The sequence below is a fragment of the Mytilus galloprovincialis genome, chromosome 9 (genome assembly GCF_965363235.1).
Source record: "Mytilus galloprovincialis chromosome 9, xbMytGall1.hap1.1, whole genome shotgun sequence".
Taxonomy (NCBI): Eukaryota; Metazoa; Mollusca; class Bivalvia; order Mytilida; family Mytilidae; genus Mytilus; species Mytilus galloprovincialis.
Window position 1 is genome coordinate 51,601,488 of NC_134846.1, and position 14,073 is coordinate 51,615,560.

General features: G+C 30.9%; 1 protein-coding gene across 2 annotated transcripts; it reads left to right on the plus strand.

Moving 5' to 3' along the window:
* Positions 1-260: 260 nt before the first annotated feature.
* On the plus strand, positions 261-10,950 carry LOC143045239 (cyclin-F-like). Of its 2 annotated transcripts, none has more exons than XM_076217604.1 (14): positions 261-407; positions 1,663-1,832; positions 2,106-2,212; positions 2,573-2,640; positions 3,232-3,422; positions 4,272-4,427; positions 4,850-5,079; positions 5,475-5,639; positions 5,939-6,243; positions 6,464-6,551; positions 6,792-6,891; positions 7,268-7,404; positions 7,701-7,834; positions 8,235-10,950. In XM_076217604.1, exons 1-14 carry the CDS (start codon positions 401-403, stop codon positions 8,711-8,713), a joined length of 2,337 nt encoding a protein of 778 aa, XP_076073719.1. In that variant the 5' UTR covers positions 261-400; the 3' UTR covers positions 8,714-10,950. The 2 variants fall into 2 exon arrangements, with proteins under 2 accessions (XP_076073719.1, XP_076073718.1); XM_076217603.1 differs by lacking the exon at positions 261-407 and adding an exon at positions 1,296-1,433.
* Positions 10,951-14,073: the final 3,123 nt, after the last annotated feature.

Sequence of the window (14,073 nt, forward strand, 5' to 3'; positions counted from 1 at the left end):
TGTGACCTATTTAAAAAAATAATAAAGCATCTTAAATTTTCTTTATCAACATCAGAGATTTCAATGTCAATATACATTTTTCATATAAAGAATTAAATTCTTAGAACAAATTATGAGTAAATTGCAATAAAAAGATTTAATTCGACTGTATGCGGTGAGGATGCTGTTGTGTACACACGTGTCCAATTTTTAAATATTTGAATGAACATCACAAAGGCGGGGAAAGCCCATTTCCTCTCGTTTGTAAACGAGTGTAGCAATTTCGACCAATCAGCGTCGAGTATATTCGGATTGTTGGTGTTTAATTTTGACAAGATAGGGTGCATCACTTTTTCGGAGTTTAAACTTTTGGATAACGTATTTATGCCTAAATTTATGAAATTTATAGCAATTCAGAGTAATGAAAGGTAAGTTACATGTTCAATATAAAATGCCATTTATAAAAATTAAAGAAAAGAAAGTGAAAGGTCATAACAGGGCAAATATTATGGGCGGTTTAAATTTTTGAAAGTTTGTCAATGGAAAGTAATAACAACATAAGAAAATAGATTTTTTTGGAAAAGAAGAATTAAATGTGCTATTCAATAACGGTTTCTACAAGGCGTGTTTCAAAAATTAATCTTGTTATAAACGATGTTACTGAAAATGCATCATAACATTTGAACTCTACAACTTTCACGATAAAAATAATAAAATCCATTTTTTTTCGCGTAATGAAATGTTTCTTCGTATCCATATAATGATATATAAAGATTTAAGTAATCACAATAGTCCATCAAAGACGAGTGCATTCTGTTTACTCATCAAGCAGTCAAATGCAGGAAGGGTCCAGCTTGTGATCCAAATATGAGTATCGTAAATTTAAATGGTAAACAAAGTGATTGACGGTCATTGTAACATATTTGACGTGCCATTTGCAAGAATATAGAATATTTAGTGACGAAAACTGTGAACTGACATCCACTGTCTCCAGTCCAGTCGAACTGTCGAAGACCAAATGATAAACATGTTTGATATTCATCGAACAATTTTATTGTTTTATTGATTTCTTGTTATCACATGTATCAAACACTTTTACCTATCTAATTATTAGTTGATAACAGGTGTATACGACGATGAATATGTTTAGACTTGTGCTAAATAAATTATGAATAGCATTCATTAGTGTCATTGAAACACGTTTATTTTCAAATCGCTCATTGGTTATCGACCTTTGCAAGTGCCGGCTTGTTTACATTGACAACCAATCAAAAGCGGGGACACCCTGCTTGTTACTAAAAATAAATGGTAGGTTCACGGTATCGATGTTTCAATGACAAAAATAAACTTTCAACATTCATGATAATTTTGCATAACTTATACTTGATGTGGAACTTATTTGAACTTTATCACAACTGACATTCCTTATATGAAAACCATGTTTGTAAAAATTCGTAAGTACTTTTATAATTCATAATCAAAATATAGCAACATTGTAAAATTATGAAAATGCATCAAATGTTTACTGTACATTTGTAATTCAAGTGCTAAAATTAAATTTTAAAGTTTTAGAATTCTATGAATGTTTATTTTTTACAGCAAAATCACTTAATACTTAAATTACATGCATGCATTTTTTTCCGTTGTAACCAATTTACATGTATGCTCATTATTTTTTTACAGTTCTAAATGCACTCAGCAAATTTCAAAAGTCTCCAAACACATTTATCCCAGTCCACATGCATCTTCGTCCAAGAACACGGAGTCAGATGACAATATGGAATTTACCTGAAGAACTTTTGCTGTATATTATTAAAGGATTACACATCAGAGATGTTCTTAATTTGAGAGCTGTAAGTAAAGTATATTTTTATAATATTGTGATTTAATTTTATGTACAACAACAAATAGTCTGCTTCATCTCAGATACATGTCACAAAACTTTGGTTAATTAAGAGTTAATTTAAATTTTTCAAAATATTTTTATTATTTATTTTTCAATTTCATATCATTTTGTAAGAATGCATAGAATTTTGCTTACATTGACTCAATACTTTTGTATTAATTCACATGAAACAAATAACAATTTAAGTAGTTCTGAAATAACTAGTGTTTTCTTTCCCCAGGTTCACCCATACTTTAAAGATTTAATAGAAAACAGTTCTGTGATCTGGAATTCCACAAGTTTTCAAGATGAATGGCCGTCACTGAAAAACATTCCACATTTTGAGAAGTAAGTATCATTGAACTAGTTTATAATTTGAGTGCAAACACTGCATCAGCAACTGTCATGATGAAAACTTGCAATGCAATTAGTTATTTTTACACCTACACATGATGATGTTGTTTCATTCCCCAATACTCTGGTTGAAATGACAGAGTATGCATATGAATACACATTTCATGATATATGTAACATAGATTAACAGAAAGAAATTTTGATGTTTCAAGTTCTGCTATTTGTTTGCAGAAGCCACATCTTACAAAGAACTGTGACTTACAAAAAAGATTTCATAATTTAGTTTTATTCTATTGAAATAATTATGCTGTAGTGATTCTCTGTATATATATTAAACCCTCGTTTCTTTTTCAGAGCTGGAGATTTGGGAAATCTTGAAGCATTGATCAAAATGGCCATTGCCTACCTCTATAATGAAGGATGTAAGTAGACCTTTTTATCGCATAGTTATTTATATATTTATCCTTTTTGTTTACGCAAGACATGAGGTGTGAAATGAACATGTAAATTTGTCTTCCCTTTGTTGATTTTATATAAAGGTGTTAATTTCTTCTGACAAAAACTTGTACAATGTATGACGTAAAATAGCAGGTTCATTTATATTTTTTTGTTATAACAAACAGAATTTTGACAAAAGAAAATGAATAGATGAAAAGAAAATGTAACTTAAATCAATCAAACAAATAATTCATGATTAGATAAAAAAAAAAAAAAAAAAAAGCAACATGGTAAAGCTGTTTTTATGTACAAGCTATAATTAAGAAATATGCACGGAGGGTTTGAAAGACTAAAGAAATAAATATTATAGTTTAGGTTAATAACAATCAACACATAATTTTTAGTTTTGCCTCCTCACTTGTTTCCTCAGACCAAAAATACCATACCGTTCTGTTCTGGTTTTAAGAACAATTCCAAATCAAGAAATCAATTAATTTTTTTTTGTGCTAATAGTAAAAGATAATGAAATAATACTTTGAAAGCTTAAATATAAATGATTTAATTTTTTGTTTCAGTACCTACCGATTTGGAAGGAAAGAAGACCATCAACAATGGAGAGAAGGCAGCAGATATATTTTGTAGAATTGAAGGACTAAGTCCAAACACAGATCCTTTTACATGGCTGTTTATACGACCGCCATGGTCTGTTAATGGTGCTTGCTGCAAAGAATGTGTCTTCAAATACATGAAAGATTTTATTAAAACGGTAGGAATGATAATACCAGCAGCGCATTACTAAAAAAAATCTTGCGACCAAAATTGACCAGAGGATTAACTGAAATTTTCATGACAATTGTCTGAGGTGTTTACAGGTCCATAAGGTTTAATTATTGTGAAACACCTTTCAAACTATTTTTAAGTATGGGGAAAAGTATGATGGACATTATAATCAGCTTGCTTTAATTTTGGAAAATCTGATGTTTGCATTTTATTTTTCATGAGTTAATGACACAAAAGGGGAAATAAGTCAAATATGAATGAATGTTGATTTACGATAATTGTCAATGAGGTAGTATCTTTCTACAAAATTATTCTTGTAAAAGATTTATTTTATCACAGTGATATTGTTTGCCTTAAATTAGTGGAGAATAAAGGCTTTTTCCCCTGGAGAAGAATCCCAATTTGAAAAAAAAATGGCTTAAAATTATTCCCAAAAAGACAACTTTTTCCCCAATCAGTGCAATCTCAGTAGTAATTGTGCATGAATACAAACTGAAAAACACTCATTTATACATTTTTCATGCCTAAAATGACTATATGTTCAGATTTGAGGGTCTATTTATGTATCATTACTGACAAAAAGGGGTCTTATTTCAAAGCAGGGTTTGACTCTTGAAAGGGGGTCTGTAAATTGAAGTTTCAGTCAAATTTATGGTTTATTCTAAATTTCCCAATTTGATGAAAATTACAGATATTTTCCCAATAAAAAAGGGTAGAGGTAGTTTTGAAAAAAGCCCACAATATCACTGTATCAGCACTGAATGTGCCTTTTGAATATAAATCAAATGACACAATTGAATCAATAACCTTTAACATTGAATATTGATTATTTCAGACAAAAGACAAAAATATCCATGTATGTGTAGCTAGGACATTAATGTTACTGGAATCAGAAGATAAAACAGAGATATGCCAGTATCTGAAGGATGGCGCTGAACTTGGATCAGGCGTGGCAGCATTTATGTTCTGGCAACAGAAATATGATAAAATGGTAAATACAAACAAAGACTTAGAGAAATCAAAATAAACATTACTTCTACAGTCTGCACGGTTAGCCACTAGTCTGATGCCCCAGACAAGTAAATATTGATTCGGACTAGTGAAAATTTTAAAAATTTTACAGTCATAAAGGGACAAATTTTGATAATTAGTTTCCGGACTAGTATATGAAAAAGTTTTCTGTGCAGACTGCTTCTAACAGTCCGTCAATTGAATTGTAAAATGATATTTATGCTGAAATATATTTTATTCAAAAAAATGAAATAACTGTAAATGATCAGAATGAAAAACCCATGAACTTGATTTTGAGTTAATGATTTATTATCTCTTTTCGAAAGTTTTAAAAAGAATGCATACTTTTTTATTTATTATTTTTCCATGATGATTTTTATCTATCTTGATTTTAATTCATAGGTAATGGACAAAGGAACAGAATTAACAAGTATACGAGAACTGAGGGATTTGACTTCTTTAGGCTATCTTGAAGCTAAACTTACTCTCTGTAAATACTACGCACATGGGAAATATGGAGGTTTATCTCAACACCAGGCAGCTATCTTTGTAAAAGATTTGGTACAAACAACATCACCAACAAACACTCAAGACTGCTTTCAAACATCACAGGAATTAACACAATCTATGAGGTAAGTTTTAAAATCTGCCAGACATTATGCTAGTCTTGATTTTAATGTTTACTATAATCATTTCTTGATATCAAATCAAACAACACTGCAGGAATAAACATTGAATAAAAAAAGTTCTTTGTTTAACACATAAATTTCAAACTAACTATATCCATGTTAAAAACCATAACTGAAAAAAATCTACTTGGTAACATCATAGTTTGATGTCAATTTGAGAGTGAAACTGTAATTATCTTTTATGTTTTTTCAAATTTTATTGCATGCATGTATCAAAATATTATGATTAGAAATGTAACATATATATATGTGTATTCTAGAACTTGTTTTCCACATTGCAATCATATATTCATGTATAAATTCCCTATTAACTTTGTTTTTTTTTCCAATTATTTCAGATACATTCTTGTTGACTGGTTAGTAGAAGTAGCAGGGATGAAAGATTTTTCTAGTCATACACTGCATGTAGCTGTTAGTATGGTGGATAGATTTTTAAAAGTTCACAAGACATCTCGATCCAAACTTCAATTATTAGGAGTAGCTGCTATGCTTCTTTGTTCAAGGTGAGTAAAAAATAAATTAAGTCAATGCATGGAACATAATAATGTTGTTTTTTGTGTCGTTCTAAAGAAGGTAACCATACATTTTGATGTCTTTGATGTTGCTGATGATAATATATAAGCCTTCAATAGAAGTTGGCAAATTGATTTTCTAATTGAACAAATTAAAATTGAAATAAAACAAACGTGAATTGAAAATGATGTATTTTCTTATGGTTTCAATAATTTAAGGTCACAAAATAGAAAACCCCATAGTTGAAATGTTTGATATATGAAATTAATGTTTAAATTTATTTTTTCAGATATTTAGGCAAAGATATTATCACAATTAGAGAGGCAGCATGGCTGACAGACAGTACATACAAGTATGAAGATATTGTCAGAATGATGGGAGAGATAGCTGCTACCTTGAAGGGCAACATTAGGACAATCACTAGCATTGATTTGGTCGAGATATTTTGTATACTCTGTGATCTGGATAAGAAGTCATGTTACTTAGCTGAATACATCTGTGAACTTTGCCTTCTTCAGGCTGAGATGGGACAATATAGCCCTGCAGAGATTGCTGCAAGTTGTGTGCTGTTAGCTCGTGTCTTAATGAAGCATGGTATGTATTAACAAGATGCTTATGATTCATAAATACTTTGTTTGTTAATGCTAAGACATTTTTTTTTCAAATATAAATAAATTGAAATTTTAAGAAATGAGTGTGAGGAAGGGAAAACATCTGTATTAATTTTATTAGTATTTTTCTGAAAAGTTGCAATTTATTTTAGAGTTATCTCCCTTTTACTGTTATAAAAAGTTTATTATTTATTTATTTTCAGAAAATGCTTGGCCATCAAAGATGAGTTTATTTACAGGATATAAGATAGAAGATATAAGTAGATGTGCATTCCATCTTCATGAAAAGTGGTAAGTTTTATTTTTGCTATCAGAACTTTAATTTTTGTTTATATTTTTTCTACAAGATTGTCAATTTTTTTCAAAAAATATTTTGTGTTTCAAACTATTGAATCCACAAATATATTGTACTTGGATTTAATAATGAAATCAAAACGTTATGCTTTGAAAGCATTGTCTGTGTACCTATAACATTATGCTAGTTGAAGATGGAGAAAAGTCATTAATATGCTCATTTTGTTACAATTTCAGCTTTTTGGAAGGATCAGTTGTGGATCATAGAGATGTCAAACTACAGTCAGTTAAACTTAGATATGCTGAAGAAAAGTTCTACAAAGTCAGTGAAATACAGGTAAGACTTGACTATCATGTGTTAGTTTATAATGTATTACGGGTTACACAGAATAAATATTGGTTTTACAAGATTAAGACAATGGTGTACACTGTTCGCAGATTTTTCAAATTAACTCCATTATATTTCACTTTAACAAATATGCCTCAACGATACCATTCACGAAAAATGTTTTCTAAAACATGCAAAAAAACTGTTGTTAATAATAAATGATTCCTTTAAAAATCATTAGAAAAATGAGAATATTACAAATGCTAGAAGTAGCAAATTGAAATATCAGTTGTCTCCCTTATGTCATAAAAAATATAATTGAATTTGTAGCAGTAATAACTTACGAGTTGTCTCTCCTTGATTCCAAAGTTTATTTAAATTACAGATAATGAGTTATGAAGAATTGTGCATAATGTTAGGTGTAACAGAACACATACTTCAGGGATGTGATGTGCGTGTTAAGTTCAAGAATGATGATGAACTCATCTTATCACCCTCCAGAAAGAAGAGGAAATATGACAAGTAAGTAAAAATAAGATATAAAGTTTACAAAAGACCTCAAAATTAAATTGAAACAAAAGAATAAACAATTTTTTTTTTAAATATCTTAAATGTCATAAAATTATTCTGAAGATTTAAAAATAACATTTAAAATTTGTTGTTCGACCAGAAAATTCTCATAAAATGTAAAGTAATAATGGATTTTGAAGTTAAAAACCATGATTATGCTTGAAATGAAGAGAATGAAGACCATTAGAAATTTGATTCAGTTTGAAGTTTTAAAACATGGGCTTTTATGTTTTATGTTTTCATTACAGACCATATTCCCGTATGAGAGAAAGAAGAACTTTTAATAGTTTGACAATGGAAGGAGTTCGACCACATGATTCTGTTTTGTCTGGTTATGATGGTGACAAAGAAGATGCAGATGAGTCTTTTATAGAGGAAGAAGGTAAGAAAACATAAAATATTAGGGTTCAAACATTAATAAAGGCATCTTTGTAGAATGTATTTCAAGGTATTGCTTCGACATGTAATATTTTTACATTTGGATTCAGTGAGAGACTTACAATTATGATGGAGCAAATGGATTTTTTTTGTAAAGCAATTTCATAAAAAAGATTGATTTGTAAATAAAAAAACCATTGAAGCATACGAATCAACAACTGTATTTAAATTTAAGAACACATGTTAGACACTACTATACATACAAAATTCCATGCTAAAATAGGAAGAAAACTGTTAAGTAAACAAGTTGAGATCTAAGTATATCGTGAAATAGTGATTATTGAATTGACTACAGTGTTTATTAAAATTATATAGTTAAAATAAGTTTTGTGGTTTTTTTTCAGAATTCAGTGATTGCAGCAAGCTTGATGAAGGATTTGATGCTTCCTCATGCTCAGAGGAAGAGTCTGTTATCCAACCAACATCTGCCAGTAAAAATGTCAAAACAATGACCTTGAATATCTCATTTATGAACACATCACCTCTTGCATCAGGATTTTCATTAGTTACTCCTGGTTACTCCTGTGATAAAGATTTGACCTCAGGATTGGCGTCTTCGCCAATGTCCTCGACCCTAGAGGATTGTCCGTCCACGTCATCTGTCATACCAAAATCATCATCTTTGTGTAAACTTGAACATCTACCCTCATTATGTGCTGACTCTACAAGTGATTCAGACTTTGAATTCTCTCCATCAAAATACTCTGACAAACGTAAAAGTGCTACAAGTCACATGACTTTAAGAGGTAGTCGAAAAAGACGACAGGGAGGGAGTTGTTGTGCTCTAGTGCTACACCACAATCTACGCCAACACAATCAGTGATTGTTGTGATATTGACAATACAGTAATGTGCTACCGATACTGCCAAATAACACTGTCATGGCAACCAAGTTGCAGGGTGTATTTTTATGTGGTCATATCCACACTAAATTGAATGAATGAATGAATGGAATGTTTCTATTTAAATTTGATAACTGAGAAAGTATGATTATGAAATATCTCAAATAGTTAGGAAACATCTGTTTGGCAGATATGGATTTCAGCTCAGCATAAATATTTATCTTTCCTTCCAAATTCAAAATAATTCATTTTTGGTTTATCCCACTATCATGACTAGAAAAGAACAAGGGAACTAATTTATAGTCTCATTTGAAATAAACCAAAGAAAACTACTTTGGCGATGTCATGGGATAGATTTTAATATAAAATTGTTATTTCAACGATTTTATCAAATATTGCATGCATGAGGATGTTTCTCAGAGGAACCCTATCTTAAAAAAAATGAAAACACTATTATTTCATTTGTCAATTAGATGTTTCCTAAACATTTTGAATTAAAATTTTTAAAAGCATAATTGTTCATATAATAACTGTTCCGATAGATTATTTATCGTATGAATTGTCTTTATGACAGAAATGTATGGTTGACATGATAATATGCCTCAATGTGAGATGTCTGTATTTAAGTTTGTCTGAAAAGTCATGCATGATAATTGGATAAAAGGTAACATTCGATATGATTCTCATTACAATGTGTTTAAACATTATTTGAAAAACCAAATTGTTTGCTTTTTTTGAAGCATTACACTCTTCATTTGCAGATTTATTTGGGGACAAATATTTCTGGTCAGGGGGAGAGATGTGACATTGGTTTGAAGAAAGCCATATTATTATGTGCAATGCTATTTTATTTTATAGCTAAAATGATTCCGTCTCAGACATATCAATATGATATTAAAATGGGTAATAAATGTTAGTCAAACTTTAAATGGTCATTCCATGTCTATCACATCTAATCATGAATCAATATTTCATCATTTTCATAACTTATCATATTTTTGTTGATAATTTATATTTATACATGACTTTTATGCATTTTATATTTTTTTTATATAACTGTGCCAGTTCCCGACTTTCATGACTTTCTAATCTTGACTTTTCCATGGCTGAATTAAAATATATTTGAATTTCATTCTTTAATTGAAATGTTGTCAATCGCTGGCATTTTTGTGGTTTGCTTCATTTTCTTTTATAAATTCAGCATTATATATGTGTATTTTTGCTACACTTGTGCATGTTTAGGGGAAAATATGTAAAAAAAACTCCAAAAAGACTTGTATTTTAAATACTGATGAAACTTGTAAGAAAACTTTTCCTATTGAGATCTGCATTTTTAACCGGTTTAGAAATCTTTATTAAATCTAAGATTTCTTTCTGTTATCTGTTTTCTGTTATGTACCTATTGTTATAGTATATATATTAACTGTTTGTTCTGTTTTCTTGTGAGTATGTCTTAGAAAGTGTTTTTGTTATCAAGTTATGTATATTATTGTATGAGAGTTTTTCACATGTTAAAATTCACTTATTTATTTAGTAAAGTTGGATGTTTGGTTTATTGCTGAAATATGACTACAGTAAGACTGTAAGTCATTGTTTAATTTGATCACTACATTATTGGAGGATAGTTAATTTATAGGAGGGGGGAGAGTATTTATCTGAAATTTGCATACTGGGGAAGTATAGGATTTTGAAGGTTAAATAGTCTTACAAAAAATTTAAGGTTATTTTTTACATACCAAATTTAGGTGTCAAATTCCAGTCATTATAGACCTCCCACTTTAATTGGGCCTAAAATAAAATATTGTTTGTTTCCCCAATCCCGACCGACCCTGCAAAAATCGGTCCTACTCATAAAATTTTATTGTCCAAACTTATTCAAATACTATTTTATTCATTTCCGATTTTCATGCTTACCAGATCAACCGGCATTGTTCCAGCTTTTAGGAAAAAATAAAATTATTTCCCTACCTACCTACCCACACCTGGCTGGGCAGGGTAGGGATTGGGGAAACAAACAATATATTAATTTAGGCCTTGTTTTCAAATTCCTGCATTAGATTTATTTATACTGAATCAGTCCCATTGAAAGCATGGATGAAAAATACATTTATTTTTGTATGATTGTGGGCATTTATGTGTGTTCAAGAATTCTCATTTATGTTATATTTTGTGGAGATTTAATATTTTTGTATCAAAAGAATAAAATTTATAATATTGTATACTTGTGATATATATTTACTGCCAAATATGAATAGCTTCTTGGTATTCGTTAGTAAGAGAATTAAGTTTGCTACAGCATTGATCAGCTACTCTATATTTGCCTGTATAAGAGCATTTAGTTTGTTGCAGCAACTGGTCAATTGATAGCATTGGATAAACATGCTGATTAGTTTACCGAGTACTTCTTTAGCATATGCAATTTTGCCACTCAGCTGTAGTATAAACCCAAATGATTAGAGTTTCATGCACACATCACACATCTCTGGAACCTTATAACAGAACAAAATTATGGAGAAGCCAAACATAAGATATTGATTATTGAATAATGTCAACAAGAAAGTGATGTCCTGTTCTCTCACCTTGTCTGAAAAAAATCACTTTACTCTGTCATATTATTGGACTTCTTCTAGCATTGTTTTCATTAAGCAAAAACAAAGGAGGTTAGGGTATGGAAATATCGTTTCTATGGTATTATTCCGACCAATTGTAAAACTCTTGTGAAATTAGGGTCTGTGTATGGCTATGGGATGCTTACATTTGCAGCCAAGTTCATTCAAAATGGGGACATTCAATTCCATGCATCGTTTAGAAAGTGTCACACTTGCAAAAGCTTTTTGAGAGATCAGTAGATTGCCTGTAGCAAGGCAAAATGTTTGCAACTTCCTCTTACATTCCAAGTTTCCTCAATGTCAGGGATAGGGAGCATATTAATTCACCCCTGTCCTTCATGTTTAGGGTACATTGTTTGTCTGGCTATCTCCTACAGTTTTGAAGGTACAACTTTAATGTTTTGTAGGATGTTCATACACATAATGAATGTGCTTGACCACAGGATTTTGATTTCTTTGGTAGTAGCTGCATGAAGAGATCATGCTTTGTCCGGCTATCTCCTACAGTTATGGAGGTGTTCATGGCCACAGGATTTTGATTTCTTTTTTCAAATATTCTGAAAAGGTACTAGTAGTTGGACATTTTTTTCGGTACAAGCTGCATAAAGAGATAATGGTTTGTCCGGCTATCTCCTCCTACAGTTACATCATCATACATAGTGTTACATTTATAACTTCTTAAGGCCAGGCTCGTGACACCATTTGTGTCTTACAGACAGGGTAACAACTTCAAGTTTTATGCCAGCATCACTTTTTGTCAATTCTAAAATATGTGGAACTGTACTAATGCATATGGCAGAGCAGACAAAGGAGGGGGCATTGTCCATATATAGTTCATATGTGTTACACCTAGATGATCGTACCGTCTGCATACTTGTTAATAGTTTCTTTTCATGAGTATTCATGAAACACTTGCCGTTGAGGAAGCAAAAATTATCAATCATGGAAGAAATAGAAAAAAAATCTACCTGCTAAAAACGTCGCCAAAACATTCGTTAGGGTCTAGTTTTAAACTTTTACCAGTATGAATATCATTAACTATGAACAGAACAACAGGTTATACAGACAGAATATTCAGTTCTTCTTTTAGAATATAACTGTATCTACAGATTGCTTATGTGTTTTTTGGCAGTTGATATACTTTAGACCGTTTATGAATTTTTCAAAATAAAAGGGAAAAGGCATTAGGTAAGAGAAAATAGGACGCCAGCCACAGTATAGTTCTGTCAATAACAATGGAGGAACTTGAACTATACGACACATACAATATTGATGCTGTAAATCGACCGTCCTCCTGTTGCCCTTAATACAATCTGATAGGCAGACAAATTACACAATTAGTAAAGCTATATTTATTTGTGTTGCATCTAAATTGAGCTTGTAATGTGGAAATTTCGATTATCGTTACAGAGTTCCAGTATGAACTGTAAAGATTTATATATTACTTTTGTCCTTGTAATTTATGACATTTGTCTGCTTATAGCCGAAGTTTGTGTAAGCTGCTGTGTTTGAGTTATCTTCTCTTGTTATTTGTCAGCTAGATATTGAATGCTTGTTTATGAGACAAATTCTTATTTTTAAACGGCTTCATCATATTTCATTATAGGCACAGTTCTGTTTAAAATCTTATTATTATTTTTAAGTTGATATAGATTATAGTTTTTTGTCCTCATGGGAATGACTAATATAATATGTGGTACACTTCACTAGTTTTACATGTAGTTTATTGATTACACCGACACATGTTCGTTTAATAACAATTGTGACAACTAATGTTAAGGTTTCTATATGCTAGAACTTTTATACAGTATGAACATCTATCCTCACCCGTGAATACCGTGAAGTAAATTACAAGGAAACGAAATGCAAAAATATCGGCGCTGTTCCTTTGACACCAATGTTGATTCCTTTTTTTTTTGTCTCGCCTGAATGTGACAGATGTTTCTCTGGCTGCCTGCTGTGTTAACTTTACGTTTAAAACTAAACTTTTAATTTTAGAAGATAAAAAGCCTGGATGCTTCATACCTTGTATGCAGATATACGTTATGCAACGTTGTTCCCATTTGTCCATTGTCCTTGACCTCATTTTCATGGTTGACTGCATTAAAACTGGATAGTTTTTGTCAAATCATTGATAAAGAAAATTGAGAATGGATATGTGGAAAGTGTAAAAGAGACCCTTATACCTCTAGTCAATGTAGATTAAACAATGACACATAGCAATACGCACAGTAAAACTCAGTTTAAAAGAAGTCTTTATAAATCTGTTTTTGGCATAATCTTAAGCTTCTTGTTGCTTTTCCATCCTGTTGGAAAAAAACCTTCAATGACAATGCCCCTTATAAAGATGTTTCTTGACATAATACAAATCTGAAAATAAGCTGTTAAAGTGGAGGAATCGGCCTTCTAACATTTCTCTAAATTTGTGTCCGCAATACTGGGATGATCGTTATTTCAGTTGAGACCAGTGATAATGGATCCCTTAAAGGTAGACACATGTCAGTCAGATATGGTTCATCTGATCTTGGTTTCGTTTCAATGATCAGTGATCTAGTTTAAAATTTTGGCCAAGTTTACATCTAATAAACCATATATGTAATTTGTCAAACATGTTTGGTGTATGGAATGATTAAATAGGGAAAAGGTCCTTCTTACAGGTTTCAAGATACCTTGACCTCTAATTCATTGATCCTGGGTCAAAGTCAAATGTTCATGGTTTGGTGACTTTGGTCC

What these genes read in the sequence shown, in the direction of transcription:
- LOC143045239 (XM_076217603.1), top strand. Translation starts at nt 1,409, where the DNA reads ATGAAAACCATGTTTGTAAAAATTC. An exon ending in TGAAAGATTTTATTAAAACG is followed by an intron (nt 3,423 to 4,271) that starts GTAGGAATGATA and finishes TGATTATTTCAG; the next exon opens with ACAAAAGACAAAAATATCCA. An exon ending in ACAAAGTCAGTGAAATACAG is followed by an intron (nt 6,892 to 7,267) that starts GTAAGACTTGAC and finishes TTTAAATTACAG; the next exon opens with ATAATGAGTTATGAAGAATT.